This window comes from Pelophylax lessonae (genome assembly GCF_965119305.1).
Source record: "Pelophylax lessonae genome assembly, chromosome: 2".
Lineage (NCBI taxonomy): Eukaryota > Metazoa > Chordata > Amphibia > Anura > Ranidae > Pelophylax > Pelophylax lessonae.
This window is the reverse complement of record NC_138769.1, coordinates 375,563,844-375,589,752: the sequence shown is the minus strand read 5'-3', so window position 1 is coordinate 375,589,752 and position 25,909 is coordinate 375,563,844. Positions and strand designations below refer to the sequence as shown.

The 25,909-nt window shown below is 40.6% G+C and overlaps 1 protein-coding gene across 1 annotated transcript in view; it reads right to left on the bottom strand.

Moving 5' to 3' along the window:
* Positions 1 to 25,909, bottom strand: part of VMP1 (vacuole membrane protein 1) — a 187,775-nt gene that overhangs the window by 114,873 nt on the left and 46,993 nt on the right. Inside the window, exon 5 of the mRNA XM_082245795.1 lies at positions 1,925 to 2,092. Coding sequence (XP_082101921.1) covers positions 1,925 to 2,092 — 168 coding nt within the window. The remainder of the gene's footprint in view (positions 1 to 1,924; positions 2,093 to 25,909) is intronic.

Genomic DNA, 25,909 nt, shown 5'->3' with positions numbered 1-25,909 from the left:
AAAGAGAAAAACAAGACAAGATTGGAGAATAGGGTAAGAAAGGAAAGGGAGGGAAGGAGCACCCTGGAACTCATGGACTATTACGTAGAAAACTCAATGCAGGATCTCATGAGCTACTGTTCCATAAGATGTTGATCAAAATCTGATGGCAAAAAGTGGGAGACCCATGGGTGCCATGCTTTATGAAACGTTTGCATCATATCCATAAGTTTTGCAATAATAAAAGGTCCAATTTATTTATTTACTTATTTTTGTTAAAGGAATACTTCAAACTCTTGTTGGCTTGATTTTAACAAGAGTTATTTCCTCTTCCTGTCCAACAGACACCACAGTGAAGAAGAATACTTGTCTGCAGAACAAAATGTAATCATTAGAAGATTTGACCTTCATTTCTGTTTTGGTGATAGCTTAAAATTTTGGACTTTTCCTAACTTTCAGTCCTGGTACTAATGGTCACACTGATGCACTGAATGGGTGCGCTTCCCAGTGGGGACACAGACAACAATAATCACTCAAGAAGGGTTACGAATACTTCCCCACTGTATACAAAAAAATATATTAGAAAAGTTTTGGCTTTAGATACACTTTAAAGAGGAATTCCAGCTTACACCTAAGTAGCCTATAAACTGTCCCCTACCCCCTGTATATACTTACCCATTTTCAAACTGTTCTGGCCTATTCAAATCATCCTGTTTCCCTGTATCAGCACACGTGGCTTCAGGGGGGAGGTGGGAGCGCCGACAACAGACGTGTCATTGAAGCCTATGTGTGATGTCACCGCTCCAGGCTTTACTAGCTACTATAAATCTACAAGCAAATGCAGTCTGCCCAGGAATGCCCACCCATCCAGGTATTTTGATATTTGCATAACTCCTTCTAAGGACTAGTCCAATGCTCGCATGAGGGTAAACAGTTATTGGGAGGAGTACTGAAACAGGGTGCTGCAATGTTTTCGGGAAACTATGTACACCACCCTGCTAGTACCATCCACCAGCCATGATCTGCAGGCATTTCAAAGAGGAGCATAAAAACTCAGAAAATACATTACAAGGTGTAAAATAAGTTAAAAAAAAGTAAAATATAAAGGCAATTAATTATTGGGATCATGGAGAACAAATACAGGCCAGGTTAGTATAACAGGGCAAAGGGCAACAATAACCCAACAGCAACCAGACTCCACTTTTCCTCAATGCACAATGAAAAATAATCTATGACTGATGTGGTTATTGTACACTGCCCTAATGCAGGGGACTGCCAAGCACGATTCAAATGCCCTACCTGGCCAGGTTTTTTCTGGTTAGAAATATGGAGGGATTTTCCTCTCCCAGTAAACAACATGACCAACATCCTGACATTATTTACAATGATTTTCAGACCATGTGCACAAACATGCCTCATGCACACTGGACGTTTTTATAGCTGCCGTTTTTGGCTTCTGGCGTTTTTTTCTGAAGCCAGTAAACTCCCCAGAATGTTATCCTATGTGTCCATTTACACATAGGCTGTTATCAGCGTTTATTGGCATGGGTGTTTCTGGCTGGTTTTTAGAGCTGTAAAAATGCTCTAACTCTGAAAAACTCTAAAAAAATGCAGCTATTCGGCATTTATGAGCTTTTTTTAGCCAAAAGCTTTTGGGGGAGTATAGTTTTGCTATTAAAAAAAAAAAAAAGAAAAGAAAAGAAAAAAAGCTAAAATCGCAAACGCTGAAAAACGCTACTGTAAAAACCCTGCAAAACTCATTTTACAGCTAATGCTACTGGTGGTTTTTTCAATGTCCAGTGTGCATGAGCCCTAAATGCTTGCACCAAAATACCAGATTTCACAACTGTTTGCACTAAGCAGAGATGTCGTGATGTCGTGTACAGACAGGGAGTTTTTAGGTTTCCTGATATATCCTTTATAGCTTTACTTTTACTACACTTACCCACATACAGGCCTCTAGCCTGACTTTAGATATGATAGTCCATAATGTAATGGCACCTTCTACCGATTCCTCTTCTGGACATATAATTTCATCTGGATAAGGAGGTTCCGGAAAGTTGACCGAGTTACATTCATAAGCAGCAAGTGTCACTGAAGCTATGTGTGGACCCTGATAAAATAAGAAACAAAGCAAATTTATACATTATTGTATACACAACCCTAAACACTGTATAAAAAGGATATGTTCTATGTTATGATCACAAAAAATGATAATAGGATCTACATAAACCCTGCCTTAAAATGTAGCTATGGTCACATTTCAAAATCATTACAGTAAAACATTGGATTGAGAGTACCTTGGTTTGAGAGCAAGACAAGCACATTTTTTTTTAAATTTTGACTTAATAAACAAGCGATGTCTTGATGTACAAGTAGAGTCATGTCACAACTGAGTATAAAAGAGGAGAGAGGCGCCTCTAAGTGAAGCAATATGGTTACATTTAATGAAGGTACAACATTTAGCAACTCACATGGTTGATGATTAAAACAGGCACATCTAAGTATGCAGGCATCCGGGGTAAAGCTGTCCATATAGACCATCCTTCGCACCGCCATGAACGTCATCCCTTCCACACTGCGCTCCATGAGCGCTTCAAGTCTCGCTTTCAGATCACTCTACTGCAGGGTAGACTTCTTGGTCATGACTGCCGGACTGCCAAGACTGACGGTGGTGAGGAGTAAGGTCTATGTGGGCAGCTTTACCCCGGATGCCTGCATTCTTAGATGTGCTTCTTTTATACATTAACCATGCGAGTTGCTAAATGTTGACCCTTTATCAAATGTAACCTCATTGCCACACTTAGAGGTGCCTCTCCTCTCTTTTATACACTGTAGGCTTAGTTTTGCTTCTAATTACCTTGTGGAGGCTGCCATTTGTGGATGGACATTTTATGGTTACACAATTTCACATTGCTACAATCTTTTAACATGAACTATAAACTGAAGCAGGCCCGGACTGGCCATAGGGCAGACCGGGCACATTTCCGGTGGTCCGCGGCTCTCACTCATCACAAAGACACAGCACAGCTCCGCGGCGTGGCCAATCAATCCTGCACAGCCAGTGCCTCAGGGGGTGGTAACGAAGAGGGTGGAGCAGAGCAGAGGGACCCCCTTCTGCCTGATATCGTGACGTGAAGAAGCGGGGAACACTTACTTGAATTCCCTCACTGCGGCCGGCTCCGCAGCCAATCAGCCTTCTGTGTTCAGGGGGGGGGGGGGGCAGAGCAGAGCAGAAGGCTTATTGGCTGCGGAGCCGGACAAGTCAACAGTCAAATGTTCCCGCTTCTTCAAGAGCTCACCCAGAGGCTGGCCACTGTCATTACCCATGTCATTAAGAAGAGCAGGGCGAGGCAGGAGACACAGATATGCGGTAAGTGCACTGGTCTCGTGCGGGGGGGGGGGGGGGGGACACGCTTACGCTGGTCACTCTGCATTGAAAGGGGGCACGCTGGTCTCTGTGCTTTGAAAGGGGGCACGCTGGTCTCTGTGCTTTGAAAGGGGGCACGCTGGTCTCTGTGCTTTGAAAGGGGGCACGCTGGTCTCTGTGCTTTGAAAGGGGGCACGCTGGTCTCTGTGCATTGAAAGGGGGCACGCTGGTCTCTGTGCATTGAAAGGGGGCACGCTGGTCTCTGTGCATTGAAAGGGGGCACGCTGGTCTCTGTGCATTGAAAGGGGGCACGCTGGTCTCTGTGCATTGAAAGGGGGCACACTGGTCACTGTGCATTGAAAGGGGGCACGCTATACCTTAATTACTGAAGGCCCCTTTCACACTTTTGTCTGTCAGATTAAACTAAAAAAGGTACCGTAGTCGAATCCACATATCCTGGAACATTAAATCCTGTCATCACCCATCCCGATGAACGCCACGCCCCTTTCTCGCCCACTCCCGGGCTGCTCAGTCCAAAATGCCCGGGCCTATTTTTTGTCCCAGTCCGGGCCTGAACTCAAGTATTTATGAATAAATGGTAGTGGAACAAATCATCTGAGTTTCCATTATTTCTTATGGGGAAATTTGTTTTGATATAAGAGTGCTTTGGATTACAAACATGTTTCCAGAACGAATTATGCTCGCAATCCAAGCTTTTACTGTATATTAATTTCTACATTGTGTTTAAAATTATATTAAAGTCTTTTTTTCTTTTTGTTTAAAAATAACAAACATTTCTACTTACCTGCTCTGTACAGTTGGTTTTGCACAAAGCAGCTCAGATCCTCCTCTTCTCAGATCCCTCGCTGGTGCTCCTGGCCCCTCCCTCCTGCCTAGTGTCTCCAAAGCAAGCAGCTTGCTATGGGGCACCCAAGCCGACCCGCTGCTTTGTGTCCATTCAGACGCGGCTCAGCCCCACCCCCTCTCTCTCCTCACTGGCTCAATGACTTTGATTAACAGCAGCGGGAGCCAATGACACCCACTGCTGTCTTAGCCAATCAGAGAGAATCCCCAGACATCCGAGGCTCTCGTGCAACATCGCTGGATCAAGATGGGGTTCAGGTAAGTATTAGGGGGGCTGCTGCACACAGAAGGTATTTTATCCTAATGCACAGCATTTATTAAGATAAAAAATTTTCTGCCTTTAAATTGCTTTAAATGATTCCGAGCTTACTCCTATTAATCTGAACAAACTTGAAGTACGGTCTAAACCTAGCTATGCTTAAACCTGCCCCCCCCCCTACTCTAAGCCCTATACTATACTACCCTGTAAAGGAAGGATGTGTATATTTATCTAATGTAAGGGTGCTCCCGTCCGGTCACGTGATTGGCTCCCACCACCAGCTTTAGAGGAGAGGAGGGACAGCGGACAAAGAATGGCCCATAGTAAGCCTATAAGTGATGTCACCACCCAGGCATTGCAGCAGTTGTCGCTTGTCTCTTCTCTACCCTGAAGCTGGCCACTGGGGAGGTCACATGACCGGACCAGAACACCCTTAGATTAGTAAGTATACACATCTTTCCTTTACAGGCTAATTCATATAGGGCAAAGAATGGGGGTGGGAGCAGATTTAATCTTAGATACATTTTGACCAGACTAAAGGAAAGATGTGTATACTTACCTTATCTAAGGGTGTGCCAGTCCAGTTATGTGATTGGCTCCCAGTGCTTGCTTTAACGGGAAAGAGGACAAGAGATGCCCTATAGTAAGACTATGGGTAACATCACCACTGAAGCACTGGAGCCGCTGTCACTGCTCTCTCCTCTCCCCTGCAGCCGGCTGCTGGGGAGATTAAGTGAAGAGACTAGAGTGCCCGTAGATTAGGTAGGTATACACATTTTTTCTTCACAGCTAGCAAAGGGCATAGAATGGGGGTGTGAGTAGGTTTAATCTTAAATACGTTTAGACCAGATTTCTGCTTTAACTTCCTTGAATTCTGTAACACATATTCACTATGCCCTGTAAGTAGGCATTGCTGTGTCACAGTATTCACAGAGCCTGACTTCTGAACTACAAGTGCTGAGAGGAGGAGTTTCAGGAAGTACAGGAATCACTTTCAAGTAAGCTCATATTGGATTGTCAAAACGAACTATTGTTCGTATTGCTAGTATAATGCTGAAATTAAAAAAAAAAGAAAGAAAGAAAAATTAATAAATGCACATTGTTTTGCAGGCAATGTTAAAAAATGTGCATTTGTTATTTTTTTACATTAAAGCCTGTTAAGGATTGAGTTAACGTATCCTTTAAAGCAAACCATTCCATTCCCATACATGTCAACATCATAGTACCTACTTAATCCATTCAATCAGCTGTTTCAAAAAGCACTCCTTTTGCCAAAACATGCAGTCTAAGCAGATTAAAGAGTGTTTCACTGATAAGAAAATTATTATTTTCTTCTACTACCCTGACAACTTATGTATACGGGAAGCAGTATCACATGACTGGCTGAGGGGGTCTCTGAGACGCGGGCTGTAATAAATCATTGGTTTCATCTTCTCTATACTGTGTGATAAGCAAGATGGCAATGCCAACTGGGTTTTCGGAAACAAACCGAAGCATTCACTAATTAAGCATTGGTGAACCATTTACAAGTTGAATGGCTCATAGCATTCATAACTACTCATGGTTTTTTAAAAAAGCTGGTGAAAAAAAGAATTGCTTTAAAGAAGACCGTTCAATAGCATCCAAAGTCCTAGCTTTTCCCATCTCTAAGGCCCCTTTCACACATGCTGTTCGTTCGACGTTCGTTTGACGTTTTTCATCCATCTGTTGACAGATGGAAAAACGGACATCAATGCATCTCTATGGAAAAATGGATGTAAATGGATGATCAGTTTACATCCGCTATCATTCGTTTTTTTAAACTGATCAAAGCTCTATTTTTCTTCCGTTAAAAAAGGGGATCAGCTAAAAAACGGATGTAAACCGACGAATGGCCAGTTTTTCATCTGTTTTTGCATTGGTAGTAGATGTAAAAAAAGTGGATGAAAAACAGATGAAAAACTGATGATCACGGATGATCACTGATGAAAAACTGATGAATACTTCATCTATTTTGACATGACTGAACTGATGAAATGAACGGTCCGCATGTGTGAAAGGGGCCTAAGGCCCCTTTCACACATGCGGACCGTTTAGATCCACCTGTCAGTTTTTCAGGCGGATCTGAACAGATGCCCCATGCATCTCTATGGGGCAGTGGATGTCAGCGGAGACATGCCCGCTGACATCAGATCCTATCCTGTCCATCAAATCTGGATGGATGGAAACCCTATTTTCCATCCGTCTGGTGAATCGGATCAGATGGGATTGGATAAGAACAGACAGGCGGTCCGTTTTCATCCGATTCCCCCATAGAAAAGAATGGGGACCTGACAGCTCTGTCTCCACACACAGAGCGGAGACAGAGCTGCCATCCACCTGCTCAGCGGGGGGATCGGCGGATCGATCCCCACTGAGAAAAACGGAGTCCGCCGACGGAGCGGACAGTGTGAAAGGGGCCTAGATGTAACCCAACTCAATTTCTAATATGCAAATTAGCTGATCATCTAAACCAGACGTCTAGAATGATTTTGTGTGTGTTTCTGCTCTGTTCTAGTATTGCTGGGTATCAGGCCCCACCACTGACAGCTGAGGAAAACTGACCACACACAATTCTGTATTCACAATTCAACGTCATAAGTGTGTTTATCTCCAAGGGAAATCCCTTGTTTTCCAATAAGGGCTGCAGTTTTTCTGACATTACACTTGGAGTGTTGTTAGGTTCACAGTTTACATTAAAAAAAAAATAAGTTTTTAGTGGAGTTGTTCTTTAAGCAACAAGCACTGTCCATTTACTAGATGTTTGGTGTTATAAGAAAAGAAAATAGTATTACAGTGCACCAATATTTAACAACTGACGTGTTACTAAACAAAGGACCCTGTATTCACTATATCTGGTCTCCCACAGTACACAGAACATGGAAATGCAATTATTTTAGTAATCAATAAACTGCTAAATACCTGTATGTACCATGTGATCCAGTCGCAGTATGGTTCCAAAATTGGGGCATGCACGACTTTGGTGTGATATGCTGCGATTTCAGCCCATTCAAAATGAATTAGCTCAAATCGCACCACACTGAATAGCATGTAAATTGAACAGGAATGCAGTGCAGTTCCTGTGCGATTCACATGCAGTTCATAGTGTAAACCGAGTTAAGACAGACGGGAGAAAAAATAAATACATTTTATATATATATATATATATATATATATATATATTTTTTTTTTTTTTTTAAACTACCTACATGTTTGAAGCCAGAAACCACCATAGTTTATAGATGACATTATCAGATTTGGCTAGTAGATAAAAATTTGAATTATTATAGCACATGTTCCTAGTAAGAAAAGGAGGGACAGGAGAGGTGAAACCTTTTACCTTGAGTGAAAACTGCTGGCTTATTATATTCACCAGTTAAGGCTACATTCACACCTGAGCGTAGCGTTTTCGTGCGTTTTTTTACCGCAATTTTTACCGCGATTTACAGGCGTTTTTTGTGCAGGCGTTTTTAGATTGAATAGAGACCAATGGAAAACGCCTGTAATCTGCCCAAAAAGAAGCTCATGTACTTTTTTGAGCATTGGGCTTTTGCTCACAGCGTCAAAACGCTCAGATGTGAACAGGGGCCATTGAAATGAATAGGATTTGTCTTGTTGGGCGTTTTGAGAGCTGATCCTAGAGCAGAAAAACTCCCCAAAAACGCCCCAAAACGCCAACATGTGAACGGAGCCTTAAGGTTTAAACTGAACAGGAAAAAATGTAATCCATGATTTCAGAAGATGAAAAAAAGTAAGAATGGTTTGTGTTAATCTTGAATAAACAGATAGCTGCTCTCAAATTAAGTGGAGTGTGCACCATTCACACAGGCCATATAAAGATTAAGTCAGCAATGTTAATTGCTCACATACACCGATCAGCCATAACATTATGACCACTAACAGGTAAAGGAAATATCTCATTAAAACAGCATCTGAAAATTGGTGGGATATATTCAGCAGCAAGTGAACATGTTGTCCATGAAGTTGATGTGGTGAAAGCAGAAAAAAATGGGCATTGCAGTTTGTTGTGTATGGGGCTGTAAAGCCCATGGTGACCCGTGTCCACAGCAAAAGCTTCTACAGTGGTCACATGAACATCAGAACTGGACTATGGGGCAATGTAAGAAAGTGGCCTGGTCTGATGAATCAGGTTTTCTTTTACATCCTATGGATGACCGGGCACTTGCGCGTCACTTACTTGGGGAAGAGATGGCACCAGGATGTGGTATAAGAAGGCAAGTCGGCAGAGGCAGTGTGATGCTTTTGGCAATGTTCTGCTGGGAAACCTTGGGTCCTGCCATCCATGTGGATGTTACTTTGGTGTCCATGCCTCAATAGGTCAGGGCTGTTTTAGCAAAAGGGGGCCATACTCAATATTAGGTGGGTGGTCATAATGTTATGGCTGATCTGTGTACATACTTGTAAATAGTAGCCATCAACATGTCCTAAAGTTGGAGCTAACACGGGGGTAAAAAGTCAGACTACTCTGGAATAAGCTTGCCAAAACTAGAAGCCAACAGCCACAGTTAAGGGAGCCAAAGATAATGGTCATTTATTTACATCTAAAGAAAGGTCTACAATTATTAGTTGACAGCAATAGTTTTAGGTACATGGGATACTTGACTTCTGGGATTTGTGTTAGCAGAAAATTTACTAAAGTCTATATTTATGTTATCTGGAAAGAAAAACATATTCATTTTCAGAAAAAATAAATATTCTTTGTGTGAATTAAACATAGCTCTTTGTGCGCTCCATGCCTTTAACCACTTCCCCTTAGGTGGACGTCATATGATGTCCTGGGCTTTAGGTTGGAATATCTGAATGATACCTGCAGCTACAGGCATCGTTTAGATATCATTTTTTTTTCAGCCGGCAATTTCCTTCAACATAAGAACAATTATAGGGGCTGTTCAGTTGCTTGATCGTTCTTACAGGTGGCGGGAGGGGACAACCCCCCTCCCGCCGCCCTCCAGTGCTTCTACCGGCTCGCCCGTGCGATCGGCGAGCTGGAGAAGGCATCAGCCACCGCCTGAAGTACACCATAGAGACTGCATGGACCAGATGGTCCCCGGCAGTCTCTAGGACTCTCGGAGGCCCGGATGTGACGTGATGACGTCACACTCGGCCTGGCAGTTTTCAATACTGCACTGATCTCGGCTGAATATCCAAGATCGTTTTTTTATTTTTTATTTTAGGCTTTCTAGCCTGTAGGAAATCTCAGGTCTTATTGACCCCAGATCTTCCCATAAGGAGGACCTGTCATTCACTTTTTCTATTACAAGGGATGTTAACATTCCTTGTAATAGGAATAAAATTGATCAGAAAAAAAATTAAAGGGAAAGTGTAAAAATAAAAATAAAATAAACAATTAAAATAAAAATTGAAAAGTGCCCCCGTCCCTGCATACTTGCACGCGAAAGCAAACGCATGCATTCGTAGCGGCCACATATGTAAACAGCGTTCAATCCATACATGTGAGGTATCCCCGCAAACGTTCGAGCGAGAGCAACAATTCTAGTGGTTCGAAAAAAAAAAAAAAAAAAAAAGTGAGGGCCACATTTAATAACATTGTCAACCCTGGACAGAACAGGAATCAAGTACAGCAAAAAGGCCAATGGGGCATTTATTTGGGGGTTTTCTTAGGTTTGTTGTTTTGTTTTTTTTTAATGATAACAGGAAAAATCATAATTAAAAGCATTAACAAAATAAGGGCAAACCATACATGGGTCATTTTTTTTTTTTTTTTTTTTTGTACAATCAATGGGTTGCATCATGAAAGAAAATTATTCAATTCCCCCATCCACACACTCGATAGGGCAATCCCTGCTGAACTGGATGAATTTCGATCCATGTATGACTTACCTAAAGTGGTTCTAAAGCCTTACGGTTTTTCACCTTAATGCACTCTATACATTAAGTGCCGGTTCACACTGGTGCGATGCGGGAACCCTGCAAATCCACTGCGGGTTCCCGCATCGCACTCGACTCACAGGCAGTTCACACTGCCATATGCAAACTGCTGGGAGTCAATACGAAGTTAACAACATCCCCAGATTAGTTCGCATATCTCAGTGAGAACTGTCAGTTCCGAAAGGAATCGGATCGCATAGGTGTGAACACCCATGTGATCCGATTCTGGTGCGGACCAAGAAAAGGTCCTGTGCGACTTTGGTCCGAGTGTGATGCAAATTCAGCCATGCAATCTGTATGGCTGAGTTCGCATCGCACAGACATCGCATGTGATTTCCAGAGCAGTGCGAATCACATGCAATGTCTGACATCGCATATGTGTGAACTGGCACTAAGGTGAAAAACCTTCTGTGCGGCATTAAATAAACCAGAAAATAGACCTCTAGAAAAGAAGGTACTTAGGTAATGCACTTTTTTTTTTTTTCTCAAACCATTTTTTTTAAGATACACTTAGTCACATAAAAATCTAACATCACAAATTCTCTTTTGGCTTCATAAGCAAACACAAACACTCAATTTAAGCCTGTTTGTCATTCAATTTTATATTCCTGCATAGAACTTTGCATCCCCATACCATCAACCATTAAAATAAATAGCAAAGATCAAAAAAGAGAAACTAGAAAGAAGAATAAAAGAAAAAAACGGAAAAAGAAGAAAAAAAAAAAAAAGGAGGAGGAAAAAGAGCAGGAAAAAAAAAGGGGTGGGGGGGGGGGGGGGTTGGGTACACCTTTCCTGCGGGCTTCCTTCACGGTTCTCTATATTCACATGTGGTAATACACAATTACCCAAGTACCTTCTTTTCCAGAGTTCTATCTTCTGATTTATTTAATTTTTCTAGACTGCATATAGGCTGGTTTCCCAATGAAAGTATTATATATATATTATATATTTTTTTTTTTTAATTTACCAGCCCCTGATTACAACAGAATATCCTTTCATATTAAATTAGGAGCTTTCTCCAGACAATCAATTTTATCACATTAAAATATACTGCATCATCAGAAAGGTATTCGACTTTCTCTTAAAGACAATGACTGTTGTGAATGTGGCTAATAATATAAATTTAAATACAAAAAACTGAAAAACAAGAAAGAGAATTACTAGTTCACAAGTAAACCTGTAGGAAATAATAAAAAAAGTTTACAAAAAGAAAAACATAAGTGAAAAAAGTGTTTTGTAAAGTACATTTTTTTGTTGAAACTTAAATGATCTTACATTGCAGGCGACTGTCTTCCCTGCCTACACAGTCTCCTACACTGTTTTATGGATCACAAGCTCGGGAGGTTTTAAAATACATAACAAAGCAGCAGTGCTGCCAATTTCCTGGTGAATAATTTCCTGGTGAGTCAATGCTTTCAAACAATACTAAAAAAAAAATATAATATATATATATATATATATATATATATATATATAGTACATCCACCCATTCAAGCCAATGAATGGGGAAATCTCCCAAAATGCTCAGCACAACAGCATGTTAGACACAAAGTTATTGGCTTTGGTTTTCTCAGACTGTGGCAAAAGGGCAACAAAGGTAAATATATATTTACACATTTATGTTTCCCCAACCCGTCCCCGAAAATTAGGTGGAGTCCTCTTTTTCATTAAGAAATCTCAAGATTACATTACAAAAAGAATTGACAGATTTTATAATGAAGTCGACTCCATGACTTCCAAGGGATATCAAAAGATTTGACAATTTGATGAAAAAAATGTTAAAGAAATGCCAAGTAGATTCCTGGCATGACAACACAGTTTAAAAAAAAAGTTTAATTTTAATGTCACAGAATTTCTCAAGACCAAAGGCTGGACATTCAGTTTGGTGGCAGCCAATGTACCAAAAATATTACAACGGATAACTGATTATCTGCATCTTTTCTACTGTTATCACTAAAAGAACGTTTCATTTTCTGTGGATCACATCTATTTAATAATTACTTAAAGAACTCAATGACTACATGGATCACATACACATAACACAGAGCAAAGAGGTGTTTTTCCTTTACTTGCCATAAAAGAGAAGCGAATATTTAAACCTTGTACCCTACATCATTTAGTACTTTGTCTCTTTAACCACTTTAGCTCCAGGCCTTTTCTAGCACTTTTTGTTTACGTGTAAAAGTCAGTATTTGTTTGCTGGAGAATTACTTAGAACGCCCATATTTTTTTTTAAAGCAGAGAAAATAAAATGGCGGTAGTTGCACTTTTGAAGCCCATAATATACCATTATACAATGTACTTCTTTTTTTACCTCTACTGAAAGAAGAAAAAAAAAAAAAAAACACAGAAAGACCCCCTGTGAAATAAAAGGGTATACAACCCATTTACTACATGCAAAAAAAAAAAAAGGGGGGGGAGGGAACTTTTCCCTTTCCCTTTCCCCTTCCCACACCTCAAAAGAGGGCATAAAATCCAATTTTGATATGGATAAAAAAAAAGGGGGGGGGGGGGAGGACCTGCACAATAATTCAAAAAATCTCTCCATTCCTAACTTTACACAGAACTCTTTTCCTGAATTTGCTGACGTATAGATAGTCTCTCCCTTGGTAGTTGCACTTTATGTCACATGGTATTTGCACAGCGGTTTTTTAAACGCAATTTTTTGGGGAAAAATACACTTTTTTTTTTTTATTTTAATGAAAAAATACATAATACATAATCCAATTTTGTTGTAAAATATAAAAGATGATGTTACGCCGGATCAATAAATAACAAACATGTCACACTTTAAAATTATGCAAGCCTGTGCAACAGCGACAAACGACATAAATGTTACTATCCATAGACGATGTTTCAAAAGCCTTTACAGGTTACTACTTTAGATGTACAGAGGAAGTCTAGTGCTAAAATTACTGCCCGTGATCTGATGTTCACGGTGATACCTCACACGTGTGGGGCAAATCGCTTTACGCGCAAGCATGGGGGGACGGGGGCACTTTAATTTTATTTTTTAATTATTGTTTATTTTTACACTGTTGCTTTAATTATTACTCTTTTGATCATTTTTATTGCTGTCACAAGGAATGTAAACATATTTGTGACAGCAATAGGCCATGACAGACACTCTTTATGGAGAGATCTGGGGTTTATAAGACCCCAAAATCCCTCTTCCACCCTTTAAAAGTATTCACAGCACCAAGATCGGTGTTTGTGATTGCTTTTAATTTTTTGAAAATGGTGCTGTTGACACCCGGGTAAACTAGAAGTGATTTTGGGTCCTCGCTTATGGGTTACCATAGCAGGGAGCTGATCAAAGCCGATCCCAAGCTGGTCGCTCGGGTCCCCCAGTGGAAGGACTGAGAGGGATGTCCCCTCCTCATGCTTGTAAAAGCAGTCCAGTGGCTAGTTACCCACTAGGATTGCTTTTATAAGAGAGCCAACTGCCCGCTCTAAAAAAAAAACGTTACCGGGGTGATGCCTGCAGCTGCAAAACCACCAAAAGTTCAGTGACGTACAGGTACGCCATTGGTCCCGAAGTGGTGTACCAATCTTTTCCAACTTCCATTAACTAAATAGACTGACAGCAGAGCACACACAGTAGGGTTGATTTACTAAAACTGGTGAGTGTAAAATCTGGTGCAGCTTTGCACAGAAACCAATCAGCTTACAGGTTTTTTTTTGTCAAAGCTTAATTGAACAAGCTGAAGTTCAAAGCTGATTGGGTACCATGCACAGCTGCTGAAATGGTATTTTACCAATAATAAAAAAAAATTGCAGCAATTTTACCACAATTTTTCTGTGCTTATGGTGTGTTTTTCATAGGTCATGTGACTCAAACACTGCATTAAACATGTAACACGGGTGCGTTATTGATGCGCTCTTGCTGTTTTCAATGCATTTCAACAGGAAGGTGCGTTTTTTTTATGCTTTTTTTTTTTTTTTTGAACTGACCAAATATATAGCACAAAATCATGTACTTGTATGTGATTTTTATGAAAGGCTCTGGAGGAGTGGGGGGCGCGCCACCAGAGCCGCGCTCCTGCTGTTATTGGACACAGCGGGAGCCAATAAGCGGGTCTGGCAGGCGCAATGGCCACCGGTCACTTGTGATCGTTCAGCCAGAATGACAGAAAGGCGGTCTCTGCCTATGTAAACAAGGCAGACTGACATTCTGTCAAACAGGAAGAGATCTTGTGTTTCTACTAATCAGTTTGTAGACGCTATAACTTTTGCGCAAACCAATTAATATTTTTTGTGATTTTTTTTTTAACAAAAATATATAGCAGAATACAAATTGGCCTAAACTGATAAAGAAATTAGTTTTTCTTTGCATTTTTATATGGGATAAATATTGTTTTTTCAAAATTGTTGGTCTTTTTTTGTTTATAGCACAAAAAATAAAAACCGCAGAGGTGATCAAATACCACCACGATTTTACTGTGCTTATGGTGTGTTTTTAATAGGTCATGTGACTCAAACACCACATCAAAAATGTAACAAGGGTGCGTTATTGATGTGATCTTGCTGTGTTTTCAATGCATTTCAATGGGAAGGTGCGTTTTTGATATGTTTTTTTTTAACTGACCAAATATATAGCAAGTAAGATTTTTAACACCGCAACGGAAAAGCGCAACGGACCAGTGTGAAGACAAACAGAATTTTAAGGGATGCATTTTTCTTGAGCTTTTCTACACTTTGATGAGAAAATGATTGTTAAATTAAATAATGAATGCAGTGAAAATAAAGTCACACAGCTAAGTGAACAGACCCCAAAGTACTTATTCACAATAGGTGAGGTAGCATTTATTAAGTTCCGCTGCGGTTATAATAAATGGTCACTTTATATACAAACAATGTTAATGGAGCTACTTAAATACCTTTCCTCCCAAACCAGGTTGATCTAGTCAAACCTATATACTCTTTTGTAGTGCACTAAAAAAAAAAAAAAAAAAAGACTAATCACATTCTCTTACTGCGGTTTTACAGTTGTGTAAACTTCTGTGTGAAGTGATATAAAGTGAGGACACCATGACCTATAGCTTTTTTTTAGATATATGCCGATACTTTTCCTTTTTAACCATTCTCTTCATATTAATTTGTACGAATAAGCCATTATTGGTCACTTTCCAACCACAATGACTTTCTGAAAACATGTTTGAGTTATTTAAATCTTTGCCAACTAGGGCAAAAATATAGCCAGGATTAAAAGGTCCAACGGATAGCTGGACTAATTCTTGTCTACAAAAATATCATAAACATACGTAAATAATGAACCTTGAAGAGCTACTCTTAGTAAATGGATTAGATGTGGTCATTTATATGAATTAACTTTTTGGCCAAACATCTAATAAATTCCAAGCACAACCACCAATTTCCAGCCAATGGAATGGACTATGTTAATATTCAAAATGTACCAAACAGACACTGACAACACAAATGTAGATTTAAAATTATCACCTGGAGGACCTGTTAGCACCAGAGGAACAAATTGAACAAAATGCAAAAAAACCCCAATGTATTTCACATAAAACAGTTAAGACTCAAAAAGGAGTAAGACTGTTGCTAAAAGATAAGTAATTGTGAATGTAATGCATCAGCAGTCTTGCAAGTTTTTTTTAGCCTCCAGTAGAGGATCATAATGTGCCTATTACAAGTCCCAGCTCTACTTCCAGTAACAAGTTTTGGTGGCTATTATTCCAGCTGAGCCAGAGCCAGTAAAAACAGAATGTGAAAACAGCAAGTCATAAGACCAGAAGACTTACAGTGCAAAACACAGGATAGAAACAAAACACAATCCTGTATTTCACAAATGCAGCTGTACAAGCCAACTATATGAACTGAAGTTTGCAGTGATCACTCAGCATAACAGAGGCATTAGGAAAAGAAATGTCAGGAATAAAGTTACAATTATGGCAATTCAAGAAACTCACTTTACCCCTGAAAGAGAACCACACATCTGGCCTATAAACATTTGTTTAAAAATATTATAATACAGCAGTGCTTAGGAAGGATTGTTTTCCCCCTCTTAGATTGGCCATACATGCCTTGTTTTTCTTTCAATTAAACATTTGCCCGAAAATCTACTAGTTTATGTCCAGCCTAAGACAACTAGCAGAGCTGTCTCCAACTCCCAGAGAATATACACTATATTGTCAAAAGTATTGCCTTTACACACACATGAACTTTAAAGACATCCCAGTCTTAGTCCGTAGGGTTCAATATTGAGTTGTCCCACCCGTTGCAGCTATTAACAGCTTCAACACTTCTGGAAAGGCTGTCCACAAGGTTTAGGAGTGTCTATGGGAATGTTAAACCATTCTTCCAGAAGCGCAATTGTGAGGTCAGGCACCCATGTGGACAAAAAGGCCTGGCTCGCAGTCTCCTCTCTAATTCATAATAAAGGTGTTCTATCGGGTTGAGGTCAGAACTGTGGAGGCCACTCAAGTTCCTCCACCCCAAACTCGCTCATCCATGTCTTTATGGACCTTGCTTTGTGCACTGGTCCAAATCATTTGGTGGAGGGGGGATTATGGTGTGGTGTTGTTTTCAGGGGTTGGACTTGGCCCCTCGGTTTGCTGACGCCTTAGAAATTCCCTTCACTGGAACTAAGGGGCCAAGCCCAACCCCTTAAAAACAACACATCATAACCCACCCTCCACCAAATGATTTGGACCAGTGCACAAAGTAAGGTCCATAAAGAAATGGATGAGGGAGTTAGGGGTGCAGGAACTTGACTGGCCTGCACCTCAGCCCGAAAGAACACCTTCAGGATAAATTAGAGCGAAGACTGCAAGCCAGGCCTGCTTGTACAACATCAGTGCCTGACCTAACAAATGCGCTTCTAGAAGAATGGTCAAACATTCCCATAGACACACTTAACCTTGTGGACAGCCTTCCCAGAAGAGCTGAAGCTCTTCTAGCTGCAAAGGCTGGGCCAACTCAATATTGAAGCCTACAGACTAAGACCGGGATGCCATTAAATTTCATGTGCGTGTAAAGGCAGGTGTCCCAATACTTTTGACAATATAATGTAGTTATCCTTTAGAAAGAGTAAGTAAACCTAAATAAGGTGCCCAGTATATTTTACAGGTAAGCTAGCAAGATTTAGAAAATCTAGGATTGAATATTTAGGTTCACCCAATTGTGAAATGGTTTATTAAATATAAAAAGAAAACAATGCACTGTGCTTAATGGTGGTAAACCCATACAAGAATTATCAGACACAACCCACCCACCCCTACCACAAGGAGTCAATAGATCATGTGCCTGCTTTTCGACAACTTTTACCAGCTGTCCAAAATGAAGTCAGAGCAACTTCATCCTATGGTTTTGGCAGACTTAGCAGAATATGCTTTAGGACATCTGCTTCTGCTAAAGTTCATAGTTAAAAAGCCACAGTTTCATCCTCACGGAGTGAGCATTAAGTACCAGTTGCCAAAGCCTGTATAGCAAAACTGTTTGACCAAATAAAGTCTTATTTTGACAGTATCATGATTTTTATATATACATCATGTGATTAGTAAGAAGGCTGACACTTACTTGATACCATAAATATACCCAAGGAGGAAGTGACAGTGAAGAAATATGCCGTACAAAGTCTACATTTTTGTCTACATGCGGTCATGAAAATCAAAGTGCTAATCATTCATATCAGTATTATGGGGGTCTATATTTAAATGTTCTCACACAAGATTCCCACAGTTTTCATCCAGGATTGACATAATTTTCCAAATGAACGCAGTTAATAAATGTTTTCACACATGATTCACACATTTTTCTAATAGACCCCCTAGGTATTTGCTCTTTCATTTAAAAAAATATATATATTTTTTTTACTAGTATGTGTGGTAGGGAATAGGTTTCTATGCTGAATGGCTTCAAAAACAAGATTTTTGGACACATTACTGATTAAGCAAATACAAATAAATAACCACACATAGGTATTAACCACTTAAGGACAGCCCCATGTACATTTACTGCTGCAGGGCGACCCTTAAGTGCAAAATCACGTACCTGTATGTGATTTTTATGAAAGGCTTTGGAGGGGGTGCCACCAGAGCCACGCTCCCACTGCGATTGGACACAGCGGGAGCCAATCAGCGGGTCTGCCTTGGTAAAAAAGGAAGACCACCATTCCGTCAGACAGGAAGAGAGAGAGAGCTTGTGTTTTTACTAATCAGGAACACAGATCTCTCTCTTCCTGCAGTCAGTGCATTCCCCCACAGTTAGAAAGCACTCCCTAGGAGCACACTTAACCCTTTGATTGCCTCTGGTGTTATCTACTTTCCTGCCAGTGTCATTTATACAGTAACAGTGCATATTTTTAGCACTGATCAGTGTATTGGTGTCACTGGTCCCCAAAAAGTGTCACCCATGTCAGATTTGTCCGTCACAATGTCGCAGTCCTGCTAAAAAAAAAAATCACTGATCGCAGCCATTACTAATAAAAACAATTTAAAAAAAATAAAAAGTCCATAAATCTATCCCATTCGTTTGTAGACACTATATATTTTGCGCCAATATATACGCTTTTTGTGATTTTTTTTTTTACTAAAAATATGTAGCAGAATACAAATTGGCCTAAACTGATAAAGAAATTAGATTTTTTTTACATTTTTATATTGTATATGTTTTATAGCAGAAAGTAAAAAATATTGTTTTTTCAAAATTGTCGGTCTTTTTTTGTTTATAGCGCAAAAAAAAAACCTCAGGAGGTGATCAAATAACACCAAAAGAAATCTCTACTTGTGGGAAAAAAGGGACATCAATTTTTATTTGGGTACAATGCCGCACGACCGCGCAATTGTCAGTTAAAATAACACAGTGCCGTATTACAAAAAATGGCCGTGTCATTAAGGTGTCATTAAGGGGGTAAAACCTTCCAAAGCTAAAGTGGTTAAAGGGTACCGCAAAAAAAATAAAATAAAACAGTTTAGGGAACTTGTTTTTAATGTCTTTATCTAAATGATTGGATTTGTAAGTGTGGTGTAATATTCCAATCATTTTCAAGCAGGGACATTCTTGTGCTTGTTTAGGTTTGTAAATGAAATATAAAGCAGAATATTTTGAAAGAAGATACAAAAAACACAATTTTACATAAGTGTGCTTTAAAAATTTGGTCTACGAGAAAGAAATATTCATAATGAAAGCTGAAAGTCAGGAGAGATCTTACATTTCTTTCTGTATCTAAGACTAGAGAATGAACCTGAACTATGGAAGCTGTGCCAAAAAGAGAAAAGCAGATGGGAAAGGACTTGTCACCATGATGCCAGGCACAAAAAGATGCACTTTTGTTGGTTTTGTTTTTTTAAGAAGAATTCAAAGCAAAAAAGGTACATATTTCCAGGGCACTGCTTAGGCACAATCACATTTCCCTATATGATCAGAGTTCTTCAATTTTAGTTTAGATCCATGTTTTTAGTCAATGAATTAAAAATCTCTACTAACCCACTACGGGGCTAATTTATAACAGAAAGTGGACATTGCTACTCACTCTTCGTTACACCAAGTTCTCTGTGCTAAGTGGAGCCGAGAGAGCTCCGTTATTGGAGGAGAGCCATTATTTGACTCTGAAAGGTCCCAAGACCAGGCTCTACTCCTTTTATTTCTTTTTACCAAACTTTAATTTAGTTTGGTTGCGCTCTGCCAGGCTCAGAATCCAGAAGCTAGCGGAGAGCAGAGCACATTTGTAAAACACATCACTGTGCTTATAAGGCCCCTTACACATAGGGCGGCTCTGTTGGATTCTGCCTGCTCAGCAGGGGAATCTGTCTGATCCCCAATGAGCAGCTGGATGGCTGGTCTGTGCCCGCTCCGCTTAAGCAGAGCAGACACAGACAAAGCCCGCTCTCCTCTATGAGCGGTAGGATTATTACACCGACTGCCACCTAAATGGATCCCCATCTGTCTGTTTTTAGCTGACAGGTTCGGATCGGATGTCATCGGGCGTCAATGGAACGTCCACCACTCCATAGAGGAAACTGGAGTATCCAAATGGATTCGCACAAAAAACTGACAGCTGGACCTGATCAGTCCATCCACGTGAAAGGGTCCTTAATGTGCCTGTTTTTTCTGTTTAAAAAAAAAAAAAGACAGAAAGGAGCCCCTTAGTGACTTTTTAATCAGTGAAGCAACTATAAGAGCTTGTAATTTTCATTATGACCACTTCCCTTTTACAGTTCAGAGCAGAGAAGACACAGTATTACTATTGCGATAAACAAATGTAAAGTAAAACACAAGTTGAGAAGCCTTAAAAGGAAGGCTTAACGAGGGGGTGGGGTTTTTTTTTTTTTTTTCTCTAGATAGTAAGAGTAGGTTTTGCCTCGTCCCTATTTTGAACAAAAAAATGGGGTGTTTGGTGTCTCAGGCCAAGGTAGTGGGACTTTTAGGGCAAGTAATTATATTACTACAAGTAAAAGTAAAAAGATATAATATCGGATTTATTCCGTTGTACTTAAGGCATAATGATATATACATACATTCCAATAAGGTGGAGATATGTGTTTTGGGTATAGGCCCAATGTGATAAAGATAGAAAAAGAAAAACGATTCGAGGGAATCTGTGACATATGTGATAGTTTGTGACAAAAATAGGGATAATAATCTCTGTGTTTCCGGTGTAGTCCAGGAAGTAGTAGTTCACAGAGTTTATCCCTGAATCTGACGCGTTTCGGCTTTCTTTAAGCCTTTCTCAAAGTTTTTTGTCACCCAGCTGAAATATATAAAATCAATAACATATCTGTTATTGTAAATATTCATGTAGAAAAATACTGGAGTTTTAGTATAAAATATTTAAGTACATACACTATGGGACCTTGCTTCAATAGACCAATCTCTGTGTCCTCTGAGCCTGCTACAAGGAGTCGTGGGGTACCTCTGTCTGGAAGAATATGTGGGTGTGAGTATTATTTTTATTTTGGATATTGATAGCCTGAAGTTATTCAATAATTACCATTTACTCACGCATTCAATATAGGTGTTCATATATGGTGGCTTGGTGGTAATCCAGCAAAGTCCTGCGTGATCCTTTTCTAAAAAGTCATAATGTATATATATATGTATGTAAGGAGGGTTTTTTCACAATAATAGTATTTGTTTATTTATGCAGAATTTTATATCCGCCTGGACCAACTTACATTTAGTGGATTGCAGGATGGAAAATTCCAATGCCGCGAGTAGGTTTGCAGCCTTGCTTCAATATGCCATTCTAAAGGAATTATAGATAATATAATTCCTATTATATACATTGGTGGTCAGTGGTGAGTATTTTATTAAAGGTGACTTTGAAGGCTTATGGATCCATGAGGTCCATTTAAAGACTTACATTTGAGCAGATGTAGTAAGGTATGGTAGGAATTTCTCCACCGCAGCGGTCCGTGTCTCTCCTGTTCCCTCGCTAGGAGGGATGTGAAGGGAGACGCCGGCTCCCCGGCCTTTTAACGCTGCTCGCGCATGCGCAGAAGGCGCCGCACGTATGCAGCTCTTCCTTGTCCGTGACGTAATGGTCCCGTACTGCGCAAGCGCCTGGGTGTTGCGCACGCAGTACGAGCCTGTCGGGCAGGGAGAGCGGCCGCCGACACGGAGTGTGAGACATGGAGTTGTCTGGCCGTGGTCAGAGGCATGATGTTTAGCCCTTCCATGTCACGGCACGGTAAGCCCCTGCCCCTATCGAGGACAGGGGCAATTGTGACATGGAAGGGCTAAACATCATGCATACTAGCCCATTATGCCTTTGTCTTGCAGGTTTTTTTTTTTTTTGTTCTAAGGGTTTACAACCGCTTTAACTCTCAAATATATTACCAACAAAGCTATAAAAGATAGTTTGACAGACCACATTTTAACTAAACTATGAACTTTTTTTGCCAATATGAGAGTTGATCATTTTACTCTAAAAACGTTGTATAAAAACACTGCTGAGCAGGGCATTCCTGGAAAGCTCAGCTTATCCCAAAAGCCAGTAGCAGGAACCACACACTTTATTGTAAAAAAAGTGGGAGAGCAGCCAGACTGACAATTTAGGTGCTTGGCTTATCTCAACAGTTAGACCAGGTTTGCCAACAAAAATAAGATGTCAGTTTCCCGATACAGGCAGTCCCAGGGTTATGAACATCTGAGTTATGAATGACTCCTACTTAAGAAACAGACGTCAATGTCGGCCGCTTGCGCTTCACGCTGGTCCCGGGTACTGCCGAGCAGCCATCTTGCAGCGTTGGACATATCCCACACTGCAGTACTGCATGGCCACAAGAGCCCCATATTACACAACTGCATGCCCAGAAGCGCCCAGAACATCCCACATCACTGCACAGGCTGGAGTTGCACTTAAAAATGTACTGTACCAACTTACAAACAAATTTGACTTAAGAACAAACCTAGAGTCCCTATCTTGTTTGTAACTCGGGAACCACCTGTTGTACAGTTGTACTGGCCAAAAATGTACTGTCTTAGAGTTAGCTGCAGGTGCCACCAGCCAAAGCTCATCTGAGGGAAACGTGATCAATAAGATTAAAAAGACCTTGCATGATAATTATTGTTTTCCCACTGAAAAACAATGAGCACCATCATTGCCTCATGACCTTTCACGTTTAGGGATTTGATGACCAGCACAGATGCCTGAAGGCAGTTGAAACATGCCTACGTGTCCAAATTTACACCAGTGATTATGACTAGTTAAAAATATACTGCTCAGAATAAATTAAAGGAACACTTTCTAATCAAAGTGTAGCATCAATTAAACTCCTGGGATATTGATCAGGTCAGTTAAGTAGCAGAGGGTGTTGTTAATCAGTTTTTAGCTGCTTTGGGGTTAATTAAATTAACCGGTGCACTAGATGGGCAACAGTGAGACAACCTCCAAAACGAGAATGGTTTTACAGGTGAAGACCACTGAAATTTTTTTTCACCTACTCATTGTTTCACTAGTTTTGCATTTGGCTAGATTCAGGGTCAGTACTGGAGGCAATACCTGGACCCTATAGAGGTTGCACAAGCAGTCCAACTACTCCAGGATGGCTCATCGATATGTGCCATTGCCAGAAGGTTTGCAGTGTCTCCCAGCACACTCTCAAGAGCATGGAGGAGATTCCAAGAGACAGCCAGTTACTGTAGAGGAGCTGGACAGGGCAGTAGAAGGTCCTTAACCCATCAGCAGGATCGGTATCTGCTCCTTTATGCAAGGAGGAACAGGATGAGCACTGCCAGAGCCCTACAAAATGACCTCCAGCAGGCCACTGGTGTAAATGTCTCTGACCAAACAATCAGAAACAGACTTCATAAGGGTGGCCCGAGGGCCCGATGAACCTTTAGTGGGCCCTGTGCTCACTGCCCACCACTGTGGAGCTCCACTGGCATTTGTCATTGAACACCAGATTTGGTAGGTCCGCCACTGGTGCCCTGTGCTTTTCACAGATGAGAGCAGGTTCACCCTGAGCACATGTGACAGACATGAAAGGGTCTAAAGAAGCCACCGAGAATGTTATGCTGCCTGTAACATCATTAAACATGGCCGGTTTGGTGGTGGGTCAGTGATGGTCTGGGAGGCATATCCATGGAGTGACGCACAGACCTCTACAGGCTAGAAAAAGGGACCCTGACTGCCATTAGGTATCGAGATTAACTCCTTAGACCCATTGTCACACCCTACGCTGGTGCAGTGGGTCCTGGGTTTCCGGGTTTTTGCAAGAAGACCCAATCAGAGCCGAATGCAGCTTTGATCGGGTCTTCGGGGGCCGTGCAGGCTGGTTGTCCGGGTCTCCCGATGGGACGGGACACCCGGGCGAGCCGCGGAAGGCGGCGGGAGGGGGGGGGGACGTCCCCTCCCACTCCTTGTAATGACAGCCGAGCGGCTTCTCAGCCTATGGACGCCAGTACCGGAGTGATGCCTCTAGCTGCAGGCACCAATCCGGTACAAGCACTTTCCCGAAATATCAGCAATATCGGTCACCTTGGTGGCTGATCCCGATATATCGGGGAAAGCGCAGATCGGCCCTCGATATATCGGCTTTGCCGATAATCGGTCGATCCCTAATACAAACTACGGAGTACCATTCAGAGTTGCTGCAATGACATTTCAGCAAAATGGATGAGACTGCTGCATCATTTTTTCGCTTTAATTTTTGGGGTGTCTTTGAATTCAGCCCTCTGTAGGTTGATCATTTTCATATCCATCCAAAGATGTGACATCCTTTCCTTCCTAACACATTACCCAGTCCATATTGGTATAGATATCCAGCATATTTTTACCCATTGAGATCTGATGTGTTTTCAAAGAGTTCCTTTCATTTTTTTTTTTAGCAGTAAATAGATATTGTGTGTGTATGTACAATGTTGACCTGGGATGAACGGTGGCAGTGATTGGACACATCTAACAACAAGCAAGACACAAGTATATAGATATTTAAATTATATAATATGTCACACTTTGTGTTTGGCTTAACTTTTCCTTTGAGCTCTAATATTTTAAAAGATGGTGTTGACTCCAGCAACATTTCACCAGTGACTTTGATTTGGTTTCATTTGTGATAAGGTGGATTCCTGTGTACAGGTTTATTATAAAAGAAATAGGTATAAAAAAAAATATGTAGGCTGACTTTGCTGAGCTCTAGTTATGAAAATGCTGGTTGCCTTGCTTTTATACTAATCCTTTGGCTGTAGCACTTTCTAAATGACATACCTATAACTACTATTAGATCTTCTGACTTACCTCTGACTTTAATAGCTGTATGCTTGATTTGACCACTAACCCCAAAAGGCAGTTAGGCAAGTAGCATTTTCAGAAAGTGATGGGTAATGTTTATACCTGTATTTCCCATTATACGTTTACTTTACTGAAAACACTACAATAAATATATTTACAGCATGATGAAAAACAACTTCAACATAATATTTGTAGAAACCACTCTTAATTGCTTTTAGATGTCTAATAGAATTGCCTTTTTGACGTTGCCATTTCGAAGATACAAAGCTAGCCATACATGGGCTAGACACACCGTACAGATCTGTTTTCCCATATTAGTCAAAATGTGTGAATTAATTAGATATTCTGTAGACATGTTTAAACAAAAAGGACACATCCTAGTTACCATACTGACTCACCTGAGAAAAATTTACTCGCCACACTGGGACTGTGACTGGAGACCCACTGGAGCCTGTGGTTAGGCTGGAATGTGATTTGCTACAAATTCCACAGTCAGTTAGAAATGGAATCAAGCAATGACTGATCATTAGGAGGACTGGCATAAGTCAGGCTGTCTGACTCGCCCCCCAAAGCTTACATGCTTAGACTAAATAGTAAGTTGTATTACATCTGTGTGTACACATGGTTTAGTCTGTTAGCATTCCAAACGTACGAGAACACTCCTAATATTGGAATTGACATGCCTTCAAGAGAACAACTCAACATTAAATAGTAATCAAAGAAAAGAGGACAGTTGAAAGGAATACTGAAACAAATACATAGTAGGTTCCAGTAACTAGAATGATATGCCAGTGGTTCACCCAAGTAAATT